We start from the raw sequence: 15,912 nt of genomic DNA on the forward strand, positions 1-15,912 counted from the left end.
TATCTATCTATCTATCTATCTATCTATCTATCTATCTATCTATCTATTTGTCTGTCTGTCTACCTATCTATCGGTCTGTCTATCTAGCTATACATCCATCCATCTCTAACCTTGATTTGTACTTCTTCACAAGTTTGTCTCTGACCTGTATTAAGCAGTCCTTGGTCTTCATGATGTCTTTTGCCTGGTGGTCATTACTCAGAGGTGTTGAACTAGTGTTGGTTGTGGGGTCTGCTCTGGGTTGTCTTTGTTTTCATTCAGCGCCTCACCGATCAAATGTGTTGCATATGCACAGACTAACAGTGATGTGAACTCCAACAGAATTAATCAGTGAACCCAGCAGGACCAGAACAAACTGGTCGTTGACTTTAAACAACTCCCGCCCAAAGGCCCATGAGAAAACTAACTTTTCTTTTACTGTTTATAATTTAAAGCACATTCTACTTCTTTAAGTCGGCAAATAATTCAGGAGGACTCTCATCCACACTCGTGCGAACAACTTTCCCCTCCTCAAGCACGTTGCACGCACGGACAAACACATTCCTGAGATGAAACTGGTGCTTCTTAGTGTCTCATTCATGGAGTTCATAACTTTTATGGTTCGTCCTTTTAATACAGGCTGAACATTCAGGAGCACTTCAAAGAGCAGTGGAGAGGAAGCACATCAAAGTGCCTGACCTCTGGCCCAAAAACGCACCTAACCGCATTCCTCACAATTACAGACCCCAGAGAAAGCCTCTGAAGGAAGCCCTTCCCAGTTCTTATGGGAACTTGGTGCAAGTACTGAATCTTATATTTACATTGTCATTAAAGTTTGATCCTCTGCCAGCTGGCACCATCACAGGTCACCACATCTTCTGGATGACTTTGACCTCAGATAGATTGAGGCTAAACTTCACAGTCCAAATGTTGATTTTGGGGGTTTTGTGGAAGTGTGTCTGAGCAAATAATTGTTTGAGAAAACTGAGAACAAACTATAAATGTGATGATAAAAGGAAGGAGACTTTTTTTTTTTTTTTTTTTTTAAGAAATCACTGTTAGTTGAGGTGTCTTTCTGCTGACATCTAGTGGACACATTCAACATGTTAAAGAAGCACACAAAATCTTTGCATCTGCATTTTCAGGCAAAACTCCTGCTTTTTTTTTTAATTTGCCAAAAAATGTTGAAACTAGTCAATCATATGATACAACTTCTACATAGGAATACAGTGAACGGTCCAGATTTGATTTTGGTCTGACCCTTGACAACTCAAATTATTAAAATAATAATAATAATAATGGTAAACATGTGGACAGTGATGTTTCAGTCCTAAAAGAAATCTCTTTCTAAAAAAAAACAAGAAACAGGTCTTCTTCCACCTAAATAATATTGCTACAATTAGAAACATCTTATCTAAAAATGATGCAGAAAAACTGGTTCATGCATCTAGACTGGACTATTGCAATGGTTTGTTATCTGGGTGCTTCTTTGATCCCGAATGTTGCTGCCAGAGTCTTAACTGGAGTTAGTAGGAGAGATCATCTCTCTCCAGTTTTACCTTCTCTCCACTGGCTTCCTGTCAAATCCAGAATAGAATTCAAATTCTTATTTCTAACCTACAAAGCCCTCAACAACCTAGCTCCACCTTATATTACAGATCTTACAAATTGACTACATTTCGTAAAATGAATTGTTACAAAATTAATAATTTGCATTTGAAATTATTTCTATCTTAACGTGTTTCTTGACCTGCCATTGTGTATCTGTTCCTATCAAACCCAGTCGGTCGAAGCGGATGGCTGATTGTCCTGAGTCTGGTTCTGCCAAAGGTTTCTTCCTCATGAGGGAGTTTTTTCCTTTCCACTGTCACCTTCATGCTTGATCAGATAAATAATGTTAATTTACTTTTTATACTGTATATATGAATATTTCTGTTCAGTGCCCTGAGATGACTTCTGTTGTGACTTGGCACTTTATAAATAAACTGAATTGAAAATTGAATTGAAATAGGTCAGATTGTTCCAGTTGACAGGAACCTAAACTTTTTCTGCCTGGCCTCTATTTGAAGGCTGATCAAAGTTTAGATTTGAAGCCCAACAGTGTGATAAACCAGGACAGAGGAAGTAATAAATAAATAATGGATTAAAGTTTGATTTTATGCAAATGTCAGCCTCAGCATTACAAAAAATATCAGGTTTATTTATTTTTTAGCTCATTAAATCATGTCCACTCAATATCTCCCAGCCTCAGATTAAAAAAAAAAAAAAAAAAAAAAAACAGCCTTAAAAATTATACAGGTTTTATACATAAAAAAAATAACAAGATGCCTTTTTATCAATCCGTATTAACAAAAAAATTAAATAAATTAAACAGATTTGACACCTAAACAAGAAAATTGCACATTTGATGGAATTTAAGAGTGAGATATTTGTTCATAGAATCTATTTTATTTGTTTTATAAAAAGTAAACAGTTGGGCATCGTAATTAATACAACCAGAAGTTTTCTTTTTACCATATTTTAGGGAAATTAGTTTCATACATTCAATAAAAAGCTACAGCTCGCTGAGGATAAAATGGTAAAAAAAAAAAAAAACTAAGCTCGACATGATCCAAAAATAAAAATGTTTAATCACAAGATTTTTCCTACTTACTTCCAGGTTTCCTCATTATAATCATGTAACTTCAGTTATGTAGTAGCTCAAAATCATTTTCAAAGAGCTGGGAAGTAATAGTTGCTCCTAATTTCACCAAATCCTGCCAAACAGAATCTGAGGAGGCCTGGCCAGGAATAAAACTGCTCCATCCTCCAGCTACTCTTGGGATTTTATTTTTGAACATCTAAATTGCCCTTATTTTAGTAGCATGTCAAAAAATAATAAATGTGAATATACTGTAAGAATACGGACAAAATTACTTTATTTTAAATGAGTGATAGTTGTAAGCATACAACAAAATATTTTTAGAAACCACAATACAGTTGAGTTGATTTCATTCAATCGCGTGTGTGTGTGTGTGTGTGTGTGTGTGTGTGTGTTTGTACATATATTAGTCTGGTAAAGTAACAATATGAAAAACTTAAACACACTAAGGCGAACTGATGGAATAAAAGATTTGACTCATTATTCACTTAGATAAACCATTTATTCAAGTATCTCCAACAAAGAAATCTGAGGTATTTACAGAATGTTATGTTCACTAGTGCAGGTCTGAGCTTCAGTAACTGAGACAGACTCAGACGTGACGATAAAGAACATGAACATACACAGACAGGTCCATCTAAAAACTTAGAGCATTGTGAAATTTTCAATATTCTTTGTCATTTACTTCCAAAAGTGAAACCCACTTTACAGAGTGAAATATTTCAAGCCTTTATGTCTTGCAATATTGATGCTTAGGCTTTCAGATAATGGAAAAAATAAATAAATATCAGTGTCTCAGAAAATTTGAATATAGTGCAGAGGTTCAATATTGTAAACTCATGATGGCACACCCTGATCAGCTGAGTAACTCCTGGACATGAGCTACACATGTTTCATTCCTCAAGTCCAGCCACTCCTGAACCAGAGATGATGTCAGAAGTGTCTTACCTGCTGAGAAGAAAAATAACTGGACTGCTGCTCAGTGGTCCAATGTCCTCTTTTCAGATGAAAGTAAATGTTCATGTCATTTAGAACTCAAGGTGCCAGAGTCTGGAGGAAGAGTGGAGAGGAACAGAATCCACGTTGCTTGAAGTCCAGAGTGAAGTTCCCAGTCAGTGATGGTTTGGGTCCATGTCCTCTGCTGGTGTTGGTCCACTGTGTTTTCTGAAGTCCACAGTCAACGCAGCATCTAGCAGGACATTTTAGAGACGTCACGCTTCCTTCTGCTGACGAGCTTCATGGAGATGATGATTTCATTTTCCAGCAGGACTTGTCTCCTGCCCACACTGACAAAAGCACCAACAGCTGGCTGTGGAATATTCTAATTTTCTGAGACAATGAAATTAGATTTTTCATTATTTGGAAGCCATAATCATCAAAATTACAAGAAATATTTCACTCTATATGCAATCAATCTATTTGAGTTTAACTTCCTGAAATGACTGACAAAAAAAATAATAATATGTTGAACTTTTTCACAATATTCTAATTTTTAGAGATGCACTTGTAATGGATCCAACCTAAATCTTTCTTCGACATATTCACTCAAACAAAACCAACATACAAGGAAAAAACTGCACCATGTAACACTCAACATTGCACACAAGGTAAGAACCATTAAAGCCTTTTCACGCTGACAAAATAAAAAAATAACAAAAAACTTGAAGAAAAAAAATACAATGTACAATATTCTACATCACAGCTGGTTAGTGGGAACATAAGGTGAACCATCACTACATTTGTGAATGTCAAAATGTGTTTTTAGTGAACAGTGCACCCCATGACCACAGCTCTGGGTAATATTTCAGTCAGCACAGCATTTTAACTTTTCTGTTTCTGAAGCATGAGTCCAGCCTTCATCACGATGCCTCCGACTGGGACAGAATGTTGCTCTGATTGCAAATCATCAGTCCGGTGCAACTTCTCACACTTCACAGAGGACGATGGGGAAATCTACATGAATGCAGGGGTGATCGAGCTTCACGATTCCCTGAAAGATACACAGTTTCACACTGAAACAGTTCTAACAAGACATCACCATCACCCTGCGTCCCCCCCGCTCACCTGAGGAATCAGATTTTTCTGGATCCTCTTCAACTTGGACTTTTTTCTGCCATTTTTCGTCACCACCATCTCCTCGTAGAATTCATGGGCGAGGTCACCATCCTCATCGTAGTACAGGGAACTGCCGAGACATTGAGCGAACGTCAAAACTACAGCATCTTGTTAGTCAAATAAGGTTTTTATCAGGCTTGATGAAAAAAGAGAAAGTCTTGTAAATGCTGAAATAAGTACAGTAGTCCCTCGATACTTTGCGGTTTGACTTTCGTAGAGTCACTCTTTTGCGAGTTTTCAATGTAAGGTTGTGCACATTGTTTCCCGGTGGCCTGGCCACTCAGTGATCGCCGAGGGGCCCCCTCCTTTCTCTTTCAGAGGCTGGCAGCCTCAGAAAAAGAAAGGAGGGGTTAAAGTCTGTCTGGGAGCTTCAGTGAGGCAGATACCAGAGTGCATGGCATGGATTGTTGTTTTTTTTAAATAATCAAGCGCGATCTGAACCGACCCGAGTCCCGGTGCTCCTGATGGTGATTCTGCCCCCGGGCGCTGATTGGCTCAGTAACCATAGCATCAGTCTGTCTGCTTTCTTTAGCTGTGCTCTTTTAGAGCGTTGAGAAAGTTTAGAACATGGTTAAGAACATTGCAAGAGTGTGGGAAGAGTTTATAAAGCCTTAAAATATATATAAATACTACAATGAACTGAACGTCCCTACTTCACGGATTTTCACCCATCTGTATTGTCTGGAAATGTAACCCCCATGATAAGTGAGGGACTACTGCATCTGACTCGATGCTCATCTGCAACAGTATCTATGCAAGTTATGTGCATAATCCAGTCAAATATATTATCAGAGATGTCTCACGCTGTGGTTACGTCCAAGCGCTGTTATAAGACTGTGAATTACATCCTGCTGAGTATAACTCTGATAACAAGTGCAAGCTGTATGAGCAGCTTGGAAACACAGTAAACAAAACTCAATAAAGAAATAAAACAAAAAGATCCAGAAAATAAAATCTGGGCTATATTTTTTACAAGCTACCAAAATGTACAAATTTCTTTGTAGTTTGCGTAACTGCAGAGATTTTCCTAATATTTGATGAGAAAAGCAGTGCCTCGTAAAACAGTGACGTAGGAGTATATCCTTTATAACAAAAGGGTTGTCTTCGCCAGCTGACATCACTCAGGCTCTTCTTTTACTTTTCTAGCTTTTCATTTCCATATTTGGTGACAAAATGATCTAAAATAGCACAACAAACTGGAAGAAACAACAATATCTCAACAACTTGAGTCAAACATGAAAACAGCACACAAAAGCTCCATCCATCCGAAATGCAATCATTTGACAATAAGCAGTTGAGGCTATAGAAAAATCAATAGTAGTTTTATATTTGAAAAGGACTTAATTAAAAAAGATTCATCCATCCATTATTTTTACCCGCTTATTCCATTTTGGGTCACGGGGTTCGCTGGTGCCCATGTCCAGCAATCACTGTGCGAGGGGCGGGGTACACCCTGGACGGGTCGCAAGTCCATCACAGGGAGACACATGACAGACACATCATAGAGACACATGAGACAAACAACCATTCACTCTCTCATTCACACCTAGGGACAATTTAGAGTTACCAATCAGCCTAACATGCATGTTTTTGGACTGTGGGAGGAAACCGGAGCACCCGGAGAAAACCCACGCATGCATGGAGAGAACATACAAACTCCACCCAGAAAGGCCCCTGGACCGGGGTTTGAACCAGGGACCTGCTCGCTGAGAGGCAGCAGCTCTACCAGTTGCGCCACCGTGCTGCCCTAAAAAGATTCATTTACTTAAAAAAAAAAAAAGAAACAGGTAAACTTGCAGACTATTACTACTTTTCTCTGTAACATTTTTTTTGTTACAAAAAAAGGAAGTTTGGAAAATTCTGTAGAATCAGTAATGCTGTCAAGATGAAAAGAAAACGGTGTGATAATTAACTTGCACATTTCTGAGGGGACACTTGTCATTGGAACTTGTTACAGCCCTAACAAATAAAATGCATAAAAACATAATACACGTTTAAAAAAAATATATATATATATTTATTGTTACCTCCTTCTTGTGAAAACAAATGGTGTTGCATTCTTGGAACCTTTCAGGCGGGCCAAAGTTTGCTCGTTTCCCTCATTTCCTGAATCGCCTCCACTGCCTGAGAAAGGCCAGACTCCTTTGACTTTGGATCCACTTCCCCCCATTTTAGCGACAAGACATAATTAACCTCCAGTTGAAGCTTCCACTCTGCTTGGTGGCCAGAAACTCCACTGCTTATCAAGGCCAGCACCTGAAACATAAACAGCCCACAAACAAAAAACACGTTTTATCAGACACTCACTGACTGGTTAAAGAAGGTTTAATGCTGCTGCTTCCTCTAACACGCCTGCAGTTTGCTCTGACAACTTTGAAAATGTTAGATCAGATGTGGGTAACCCACCTTTGGTCTAAAGCCGTACTGAGTTGAAGCAATCAAAGACTAAGTGAATAAAAACATGGGAATAGTTTCCTGATCACCTTAATTTAATGTACTTATTATTCTACGAATGCTACAACGAGAAAAAGAGTTGCTCTGTTCAATTTGAATGCAACATGGATGTAACTTTGGGTTAATCTGCGGACAGTTGACCTTTCCTGTATAAAATATCATTAAAGAGACTTTAAGCCCCCCCCCCCCCCCCACCCCTTTTTTCTGATTATGACAAGTTTTTAGTACAGTTTTAGTGATACTGGTTAAAAAGAAAGTCTTGTGATGTTGGACTTCAATACGCCAACACTTTCTTGGCATACAAACTCCCTAAACAGACAGCTGACAAACTTGAATATGTTCAAATGTACCAATCAGAGACAAAATCTTCTCATTGTCAAACAAGCATCTTCAGTTTATTCCCTAATAGGATAGTCTGTATCTTATGAGCAGAGACATCAGTCACAGAACACAGCGTATGGACAAAAGGACAGAGGTCTTCCTCCAGGCTATGCTAATGACTAGCTAAGCAAGGACACCTTTTCTATCAATTTTTAGGCTTATAAAATAACGCTTTCCTAGAAAGAAAAAATAATCAGCCCACGTGACAGAACACTACATTAGCTAATATTAAACCTTTGCACTTGTATACAACCCTGTTTGTTTAGTTTGTAGCCGTTTTCTTCACCGAACACTTTGTGTTACGCTGCATATGTCGGTCTCTGGACACCTGGTTTACACTTCCTATTCTTGGGCTCAAGAATTGCTTTGTCCAACAAAACTGATCACGCTGCTCGTCATGCAGGAGGTGGGGGTTGTGTAGTTTTGTCTTGTTGTGATGTGCATGTCCTATAGTTTTTGTAACTTGTTGCACGCTGTGCTAGTTGTCAAAGCAGAACATGTTTGTTACTAAAGGCATCCATACAAATAAACAAAAGCCAAGAAGATCCAATCATTGATGTATCATAAACTTCAAATTATGCTTAAACACTTCACAAAAGAACGAGTTGTATTTTGACTAGGGGTGCACCGATTGCAGTTTTCTGGCCGATCACCAATTTCTAAAAAGTCTGACCTGCCAATTCCGATTTTGGCCGATACCGATTTTGTTTTATAAGCGACACTGTCAGGTGTTATAAGGTCACAATGCACCTTCAATTTTCCAATCTTATTTGATTGAAAATCTTACCCTTGAACAATATCCTAGAAACAATACAAACTTGTTTTAACTGGCCATGAGGTAGTGCTCTGAAATGAAGTTTAAACAATTGTTAAAACTACAGAAAATCGGTAAAATCGGTTTCTCGTGCAAGTATCGTCCGCTCTCCGAACTAACAAAATTAAGGAAATCGGCCAGCCAACCCCTGATTTTGACACCTGCACAAAAGCGCTTATCTCACAGAAAACAGTTCCAGGTCTAAAATCCACATTGATGAGAAGTAGCTAAAGTTGGTTTTAATCCTAATTTCAAAAAGAGGGAAGCCGAAGAGATATAAGGATGCAGTTAGAAGTCGTGGAGGTAGGATGCAGAGGACAGGGTGAGATGGAGGATGACGACTTGCTGTGGCGACCCCTGAAGAGGGATCAACCAAAAGAAGGTGAAACAGAAGACAACTCCAGTAGATTAAATCATAAATGCAGGGATGGTTACCAAGGTATAGGTGCAAAGGGTAGAAATGGGTAAAGAATGTGCAAAGACTGGAGCATGTTTTTTCCAAGCCTTGCATACAAAAATGGGCTGTGGTTTTCAAAGACTGACCAAGAAAATGCAGCTGCATGGTTTGCTGATCACTCAGTTGCAAACACTTAGAATTCAGTGAGACTGCAACTAAAAATGAGTTTCTCTCACAATTTCACTGCCAGATGTACTGGAACTCAATAAGATACTATCTTGGTATCAAAACTTTCAATCAACCTTGGCCCAAAATGTCTAGAAATAGGTTTTTTTTTTTTAGTTATTGGAAGTTGTTTTTATCTGAGAACAAAGAAGGCCTGATTAGTGTTGCCCAGTGACCGTTATTGGCACCGCGGGCCACATCTTTGCTCATACAGAAAATTCAAGACAAATTTAACCTCTGGAAGGTTTTACTTTAAACCTTTAATTAAAGTAACCATACCTAACTCAACAAAATGTATGTTTTTATAATTTATATATATATATATACACACACAAGTATAATGGAAGTTTAAACTTGACAGTCACTGCAGTTGTCATAGTTCAAACCATTGTGCTAGCTAGCTTTAAGCTAGCACGTACTAGTGATTTATTTCACATTTCATAAATTACTCACCTAAAAACGCAGATATTGTTGCGTGGTTGGCGTCTACTCTCTATTATTCCCGCAAGCGTCATTTTAATAAACTAGAACATAAATGTTTGCTGCTAACCTCGGAGTTAGCTTGTTAGCCTCTTGCACTGACGCGTTAGCTTGATTAGCTAAATGATAAACAAACCCGGACAGGTGGACAGCTCCACGACACGCACGAAGAATGCAGTCTTTGACACAAACATGGTGAAACGTCTCACCTTATAGCGAGACCTTTTACGTCGACATGTTCCGTCATAGCTCGTACTTGTGCTAGCTCTGGGTGCTGCTGGTCTGAGGACGATCAGCTGATCTGATGGAAACTTGGAGAAAGTCTGAACAGTGGGTTCCTACTCCAGTATCGAGTCCAATCTGCTACTGTCAAATTTGAAATTATAACTATTCAAAATATTCTGCCTTTATTGTGCTGTTACTTTGACTAGATAACTAATATGTTATGACTGTTATTTTTGTTATAATTCACTGTGGCATCCTTAGTTCAAGAGCATTTAGGGTTCAAAATAAATACAAGGGTAACATCAGCTGGTATTTTAATTTTTAAGACATTGCATTTTTGACAATAATAGAAAAAGACAATTTACTCTGGAAATGTTTTATTAAATGCTGTGTGCATCTCACAACATTTGACTGCTACATTTAAATTTGTGCACAGACAGACACAAACGTGAATTGCAAAGACAAGAATAAAAAAAGAAGACAAACATTTGTTGGATGGAAAAACAAAAATATAAAGAATGATAAGCAGCTTCCAGTTGAACACAAGTGAGGCAATATTCATTCAGGATTTCAGTCAGCCAGCGTGACTTGTGGCACTGCACATCCGACATTCAGAATTGCATAAAAATGATCATTCATCAGTTATACTCGCAAAGTGACGGTAAAAATCAACAGCGGCACCCGTCAGGGGTGTAGAGCGAGGACACATGGCAGACCTTTGAGACTGGGCTCAGTGAAAATCCAAATATGGTACTCTTTCAGCAAAACTTTGGAACAAAGTAACAAGACTTTTGAAAAATAAGAAAAACCTAAAGTGACAATATGCAAAAAAAAAAAAAAAAAATCTTAAAAACTATATTACAGTACTTATTTAACCCTGTTTTTACAATTGTATAATTGTCAATTTTGGTACACATAAGTGCCAGATATTGAAAGGCCTAGTCACTTTTAGTGCTAAAAAGACAGCTGAGGTACAGGATCATTCACTAATGTCCAGTAGGTCTGGACCAACAACCACCATCTCATCTGCCAGCCTCCACTCTTTAACTCATTCTCCCAGGCACATCAGACTCTCCAGGTGTAAGGCACTTCTCATCTAACGCAACATTTCACACGCACATACGCGCTAGCTCTTTCTCTCATTGTCTTGCACCCTATCGCACTCTCTCGTTCATCAAGAGGTGTACTTCCGTCGTATTCTCTGGGATCGTTGCATACGGTGATGACTGGTCGTCATTTTCCAGCCAGGCGTTGCATGTTGAACCCCGAGCAGAGGGTAGTTTCAGCCCGGGGTCGAGCCAGATAGAGCCCCCTGCATCTTAGCACGAGCTAAAGCGTAGCGCTGCACTATCTGCTTGACGTGCTCCTCTTCTTCACGCTGCAGGATGAGCAGGAAGTTCTTCAACTCGGGCATGGAGAAGGCATGCCACTGCAAATGTGGAGATAAGGAGAGCTTTAGTTTTTCAACAGTACATATAATTCATTAAGATACAACATATAAAATCTCATCTGAATGTTGCACTCACATTGACTTCACCAGTTTCATTCTCTTTGATCACAAAGCTGAGGACTTTTTCATTGGGCCCAGCACACAGGCGCAGACGGAGGGGGCGCTCTCCATCAGAGAGTTTACGAACATAAACTGAAGAAGATGAGACAAAAATAATACATTTAATGAAATGCTTCTTCAGAAAGTAGAAAACTGATTTTAGTAAAAGAAGAAAGAACACCTTGGTCATGGCGCTCGCTGCGCTCAAACAGTGCAAACTTGCCAGGATTGTCCACCACAGTAAACTTCTTCAACAAAGCCTCAATGACTTCACGAGAAGTAGTGCGAGAACTTATGTGCAAATGCTTGGACGCATCCTTTGGCAGGTAGAAAGAAGTGCGGCGCTTCACCCCACTGGCCCTCCTCGCTCCTACATCGTGGCCTCCTTTCTTTGGAGCTGGAACTGACACGGGCCGAGCCAGCTTAAACTGCACCTTAATGAAGCCAGTGTAGGACCCATCCTTGTTCTGTGCAACAACAAAAAAAAACATTAAAACATTGCACTGAAACCAAAAATAGAAGAAGGATTTTATGAAGAAATGAACAAGTTTGAAATAAATATTCACTACCCACCATGTTCATGAAAAGATTACTGTTGATTTGAGCATTGTACTCCTTCACCTTCTGTAAAACTTCTGCTGTCGTCAGCTCCTGCTTGACCGAATCAGTGTGTTCATCCTGGAAGAGAGGGAAGTTACACAAGTCAAGCACCAGGTGGCAGTATTACCCCCAAACAACAATATAAGATTCAAACACAAAGCTACAGTAAAGTCCATGCTCAATAATCCAGGAATACAATCCAACATTTTTCAGTCAGGTCTTGGCAATGGAGGAGGGGGCGTTCCAAAGAGACCAACTTAGCACCAACAAAACTGGTTTGTTCCATTTTAAAGTAAGCCGTTGGGGGGGAAAAAATCAGTTTTGTTGTGCGTTTCCTTGACTGATGAAGCCTTCCAGATCGAAGGCGAAACGTTTCAGCACAAAATAAAGAAACCATCCAGATGACCGGACTGAAAAATGTTGTCCAAAGCTACAGTATTACATTTTACTGTAAAGTTATATTGACTCCAATTATTAGTTAAGGCACATATCGTTATTAAAATAACTCTTACTTTACCCTTGCTCTTAAAAATGCAGATAAAGTTAAACTTTTAAATAGGATGTTGTGTAAAACAATATTATTGACATGTTGTTGCTTGTAGGTTTAGCAAGTTAGTTTACATTGTGAAACCAGACTTATTTTAACAGTGAGCACCGGTTGCATCAGACTCAACTTCCTGAAAACGCGGCAGAGAGAAATGAGATGATGTCAGCTCTGTCCAATCCTGTGTCGCTGCTACGACTTCCCGGTGTAGGAGGACCAAATGGAAGAGGAAGATGGGAGGGGGGACTTGCAGCTGCTTACAATGACTGCAACCAACGGCACTGCATTCCTCAGTTTGGTATTCATGTAAAAATAGCCACCCTCCCCTTCAGAATCCCACAGAAGGGAGAGACAAAGCTAGCCTTGTTTTACAGGCGCATCCTGTGAAGTCAGCTGCCCAACAAACCACAAACACAGTCATGTTTCTGTCATGCACATTTTGCCTCTGGTAAGGAAAACACCAATGGCTTAATTTGGGCATTTCCTGTCTCTAGTAATTAAATTTTTTTTGCAGCACAAATGTAGTTCTTCAATTTACTTAAAGAATTATACCACCTAAGACTATAATAATAGAATGAGAGTATGTTTCAAGTCATTTCAAACCACACCTGCAGAGTTCTCTGTGGATCTTTTTTTTTTTTTTTTTTTGCATTCAACCTTTACTTAGACAGGTGGATCCCATTGAGCCTCGAGGACTCATTTACAAGAGATTTAAAAACCAAATGAACTCCCCGCAAGAATTGACAGAATTTGATGACATAAATTAGTTGGAAAGTGAAGATCAATAGCTGTGATTCTCAGGAGAATTGAATTGCTAGAGTCAACATGCTGCTGTTAACGAGTCGATAAATTGGTGCGAGTTAGCGGAAATGAGCTTTTGCAGTTGGTACGGCCTCTGCAAATCATGCTGTAAACAAAATAAGTTAATTTGAAAAAAAGTAGGATATGTCAACATAAAATTAAAAACACCTCCTGCAAGAAGATGGTGGATGGCTTGGTATTTTTGCAGTAAGCTACATTTGTTTATTCTGAAAGAAATTCAACCCTCCACTGTAGGTGTGTGCAAGACTAAAAGATAAGATAATGAACAGAACTAAAGCATTCCATGAGTCATTTGAGACAGACATTTGTACAAAAAAAAACCCCTGAGAAGAGCCAGTAAATGGTGGGTGTGAGGCTGGAAACATGAGAAACATATTGTGCGTCACAAAACAAGACATGTGGGTTGACCTCAGCATCTCTGTGTGAATACAAAACAAAACCCCTCTGCATGTGAAACTTGTTGCACTTCAAATAATAATAAACAGCTTCACCAGTGTGTGCTTTGGTAAAAATAAATAAAGAGACAGAAAACTTGTTTGGCAAGTTTGGCAAGCACCAAGGTCTGCTTGATGCCCTTGAGCTAAACACCTGATTCTCAACATTTGCCACAAAGAAAGCTGCAGTTTATCTCCATGTCCCCCGTTTAGATAAACCATTAAACTTGTGCCACAAGCAGCAAATATCGCGAGAATATTGAGCATGCATCAGGATATCGCGAGAATACAGCTCCACACCCATCTGGTTCCACTTCCGCTTTTGTAACTCTAAAACTTAAAACTTTGTATCAAGGCCTTCTGCTTTTTATCTTTCACATTCTCGCTCCCCTCACCTTCTTCACGTTTTCATTCTTGACACTGTTTTTTCTGGTTTTGGGAAAGAAGGAGGTCCGGGCGGTGAAGAACTGCTCGAACTCCGGGTCGGAGTCCTCGTCGCTGCAGTAGCCACTGCTGGCGGAGCTGCCCCAGGACATCTCGAAGGACGGGGTCTTGTCCGCGCTGCTCGCCTCGTTTGCCGTGATGCTCGTCATCGCAAAAAAGTCTAAAAACAACAACCTCTCGGTCCCGTAACAAAACTAAACTTTCAGTCACTTTTAAAGTGAGCTTGACGCAAGTAAACCAGCACTAATGTAGCAAAGGGACGCCGGGCTAATTATCTGTCACAGTCGCTAGCTTGACGGCTAAAATAAGTTGTCTGGCTGACGACAAAATGTCTGTAAGTCTCTAAAAACAGGCGGCACAGCCTCACTGAACTTCACCCCTCCCCTCTCTCTCTCTCTCAAACTACCGGCCACGTTTCAGTGAGTGTGAAACAGGATGTGCTCGGGTCTCCGCCCAGCCTGCCGCGCTTCCTTCCCCCCTCCGAGGTCCCACCAGTCAGGGCTCCGCACCAGTCAGAGCTCCCCACCAGTCAAAGCTCCGCACCAGTCAGAGCTCCGCACCAGTCCCCCTGGAGTCCGTTGAGTCTTGTAGTTTAGAAATACACAACTCGCTGGATTGGACGCTGAGAGGAAACACCAGAGGCTGGACCCCACCCTCCGTGCAGCCCCCACCTCCTTCTCCCCATAATTCTTTTATTTTATTTTTATTAATAAACACACAGAACACTACAAAAGAGAAAGATATATACAAACACTCGTGAAGGGTGTCATAACTACAGTTTACAAGCTGGGGGGGGGGGGGGGGGGGTGTTACAAAATGATGAAAATTGAGAAATACATATATAAAAACATTGAAAAAAAAGGAAACATAAGAAACAAAAAGGAGCAAAACAATATGAGAAACTTAAAACAACAATTTTTTTTAATATCTGTTGTGAAATGGTTCTAGCAGTTTTCCAGTTTTTTAATCTCCTTATTGAAGAATAGTACGACTTGAATTTGTTCATAAAACACGGGAAGGAGGGCTTATTATCCCTCCACTTACTACAATGAATGTGGTACTTTGCTATAAGGATGACTATATTTATAGCATCAGAGTAATCTGAGCTTAAATTATCCATGTAAAATCAAATGGCATCAGCATCAAAGGGAGGAATGTTCCGTTTTAGATTAATCCAGTTTGTAATGTCAGTCCAGAAACTTTGTGAGTATTGACATGAAAACAACAAATGTTCAAGGGATTCATCTTCAGATTTACAAAAGGTACACAAATCCACCTCAAATTGAAATCTTCTGTGCAGAAGCATGGCTACTGGATAGATCTTATTTATTATTTTAAAATGGTTTTCTTTCACTTTAGGAGATATAGGCCATTTGACAAATTTCGAATGAGCAGAAGTCATTATGGTTTTATGATTTATATTGGGAGGTTTCTTGAATGAATCTTTGTTGTAATCATAGTACATCGTTTGTCGCATGCATTCATTGATAATCTTGTTATTACATTTGAGATCAACTAAACTACAGTCATTTAGTTTTAATGTGAGCATCGAGACGGTCACCTTTGAATACATAATGATATTTTTAATTAACTGAATCAAGGCTAAAGGGATTGCTTTACATACCTTCATAAAATCTTTATGGCAGCAGCTAAGGTTATATTTTCTAACAAAAGATGAGAAATTTAAAAGATCTCCATTACAATTCAAGATATCTTTTACAAAAACAATGCCTTTTTCATACCAGTCTTTTCTAAATATTGACTTTCTGCCCACTGTGATTGCTCTATTATTCCACAAAGTTGATCCA

General features: G+C 39.3%; 2 protein-coding genes across 3 annotated transcripts; both read right to left on the reverse strand.

Annotated features, from left to right (window-relative positions):
• Nucleotides 1-4,502: 4,502 nt before the first annotated feature.
• On the reverse strand, nt 4,503-9,782 carry tusc2a (tumor suppressor 2, mitochondrial calcium regulator a). Its single transcript, XM_037679374.1, has 4 exons — nt 9,696-9,782; nt 6,763-6,991; nt 4,685-4,805; nt 4,503-4,610 (listed from the first exon to the last, which is right to left on the reverse strand). The coding sequence occupies exons 2-4, from the start codon at nt 6,903-6,905 to the stop codon at nt 4,545-4,547; spliced, it is 330 nt and encodes a 109-aa protein (XP_037535302.1). The 5' UTR covers nt 6,906-6,991; nt 9,696-9,782; the 3' UTR covers nt 4,503-4,544.
• A 944-nt stretch (nt 9,783-10,726) lies between these two features.
• On the reverse strand, nt 10,727-14,497 carry LOC119412380 (ras association domain-containing protein 1). 2 transcript variants are annotated; one of them, XM_037679376.1, is made up of 5 exons: nt 14,080-14,497; nt 11,834-11,938; nt 11,442-11,727; nt 11,238-11,353; nt 10,727-11,140 (listed from the first exon to the last, which is right to left on the reverse strand). In XM_037679376.1, exons 1-5 carry the CDS (start codon nt 14,251-14,253, stop codon nt 10,994-10,996), a joined length of 828 nt encoding a protein of 275 aa, XP_037535304.1. In that variant the 5' UTR covers nt 14,254-14,497; the 3' UTR covers nt 10,727-10,993. The 2 variants fall into 2 exon arrangements, with proteins under 2 accessions (XP_037535304.1, XP_037535303.1); XM_037679375.1 differs by having other exon boundaries at nt 14,065-14,497.
• Nucleotides 14,498-15,912: the final 1,415 nt, after the last annotated feature.

The sequence above is a fragment of the Nematolebias whitei genome, chromosome 7 (genome assembly GCF_014905685.2).
Source record: "Nematolebias whitei isolate Nwh7 chromosome 7, NemWhi1, whole genome shotgun sequence".
NCBI classification, from domain to species: Eukaryota; Metazoa; Chordata; class Actinopteri; order Cyprinodontiformes; family Rivulidae; genus Nematolebias; species Nematolebias whitei.

Coding starts and splice junctions, on each gene's coding strand:
- tusc2a (XM_037679374.1), bottom strand. CDS start 6,905: ATGGGGGGAAGTGGATCCAAAGTCAAAGGAGTCTGGCCTTTCTCAGGC. Junction 4,806..6,762: donor TTTGTTTTCACAAGAAGGAG/GTAACAATAAAT, acceptor ATGTCTCGGCAG/TTCCCTGTACTACGATGAGG. Junction 4,611..4,684: donor AGAAAAATCTGATTCCTCAG/GTGAGCGGGGGG, acceptor TGTATCTTTCAG/GGAATCGTGAAGCTCGATCA.
- LOC119412380 (XM_037679375.1), bottom strand. CDS start 14,253: ATGACGAGCATCACGGCAAACGAGGCGAGCAGCGCGGACAAGACCCCG. Junction 11,939..14,064: donor ACAGTGTCAAGAATGAAAAC/GTGAAGAAGGTG, acceptor CCTCTCTTCCAG/GATGAACACACTGATTCGGT. Junction 11,354..11,441: donor CAGCGAGCGCCATGACCAAG/GTGTTCTTTCTT, acceptor CATCTTCTTCAG/TTTATGTTCGTAAACTCTCT.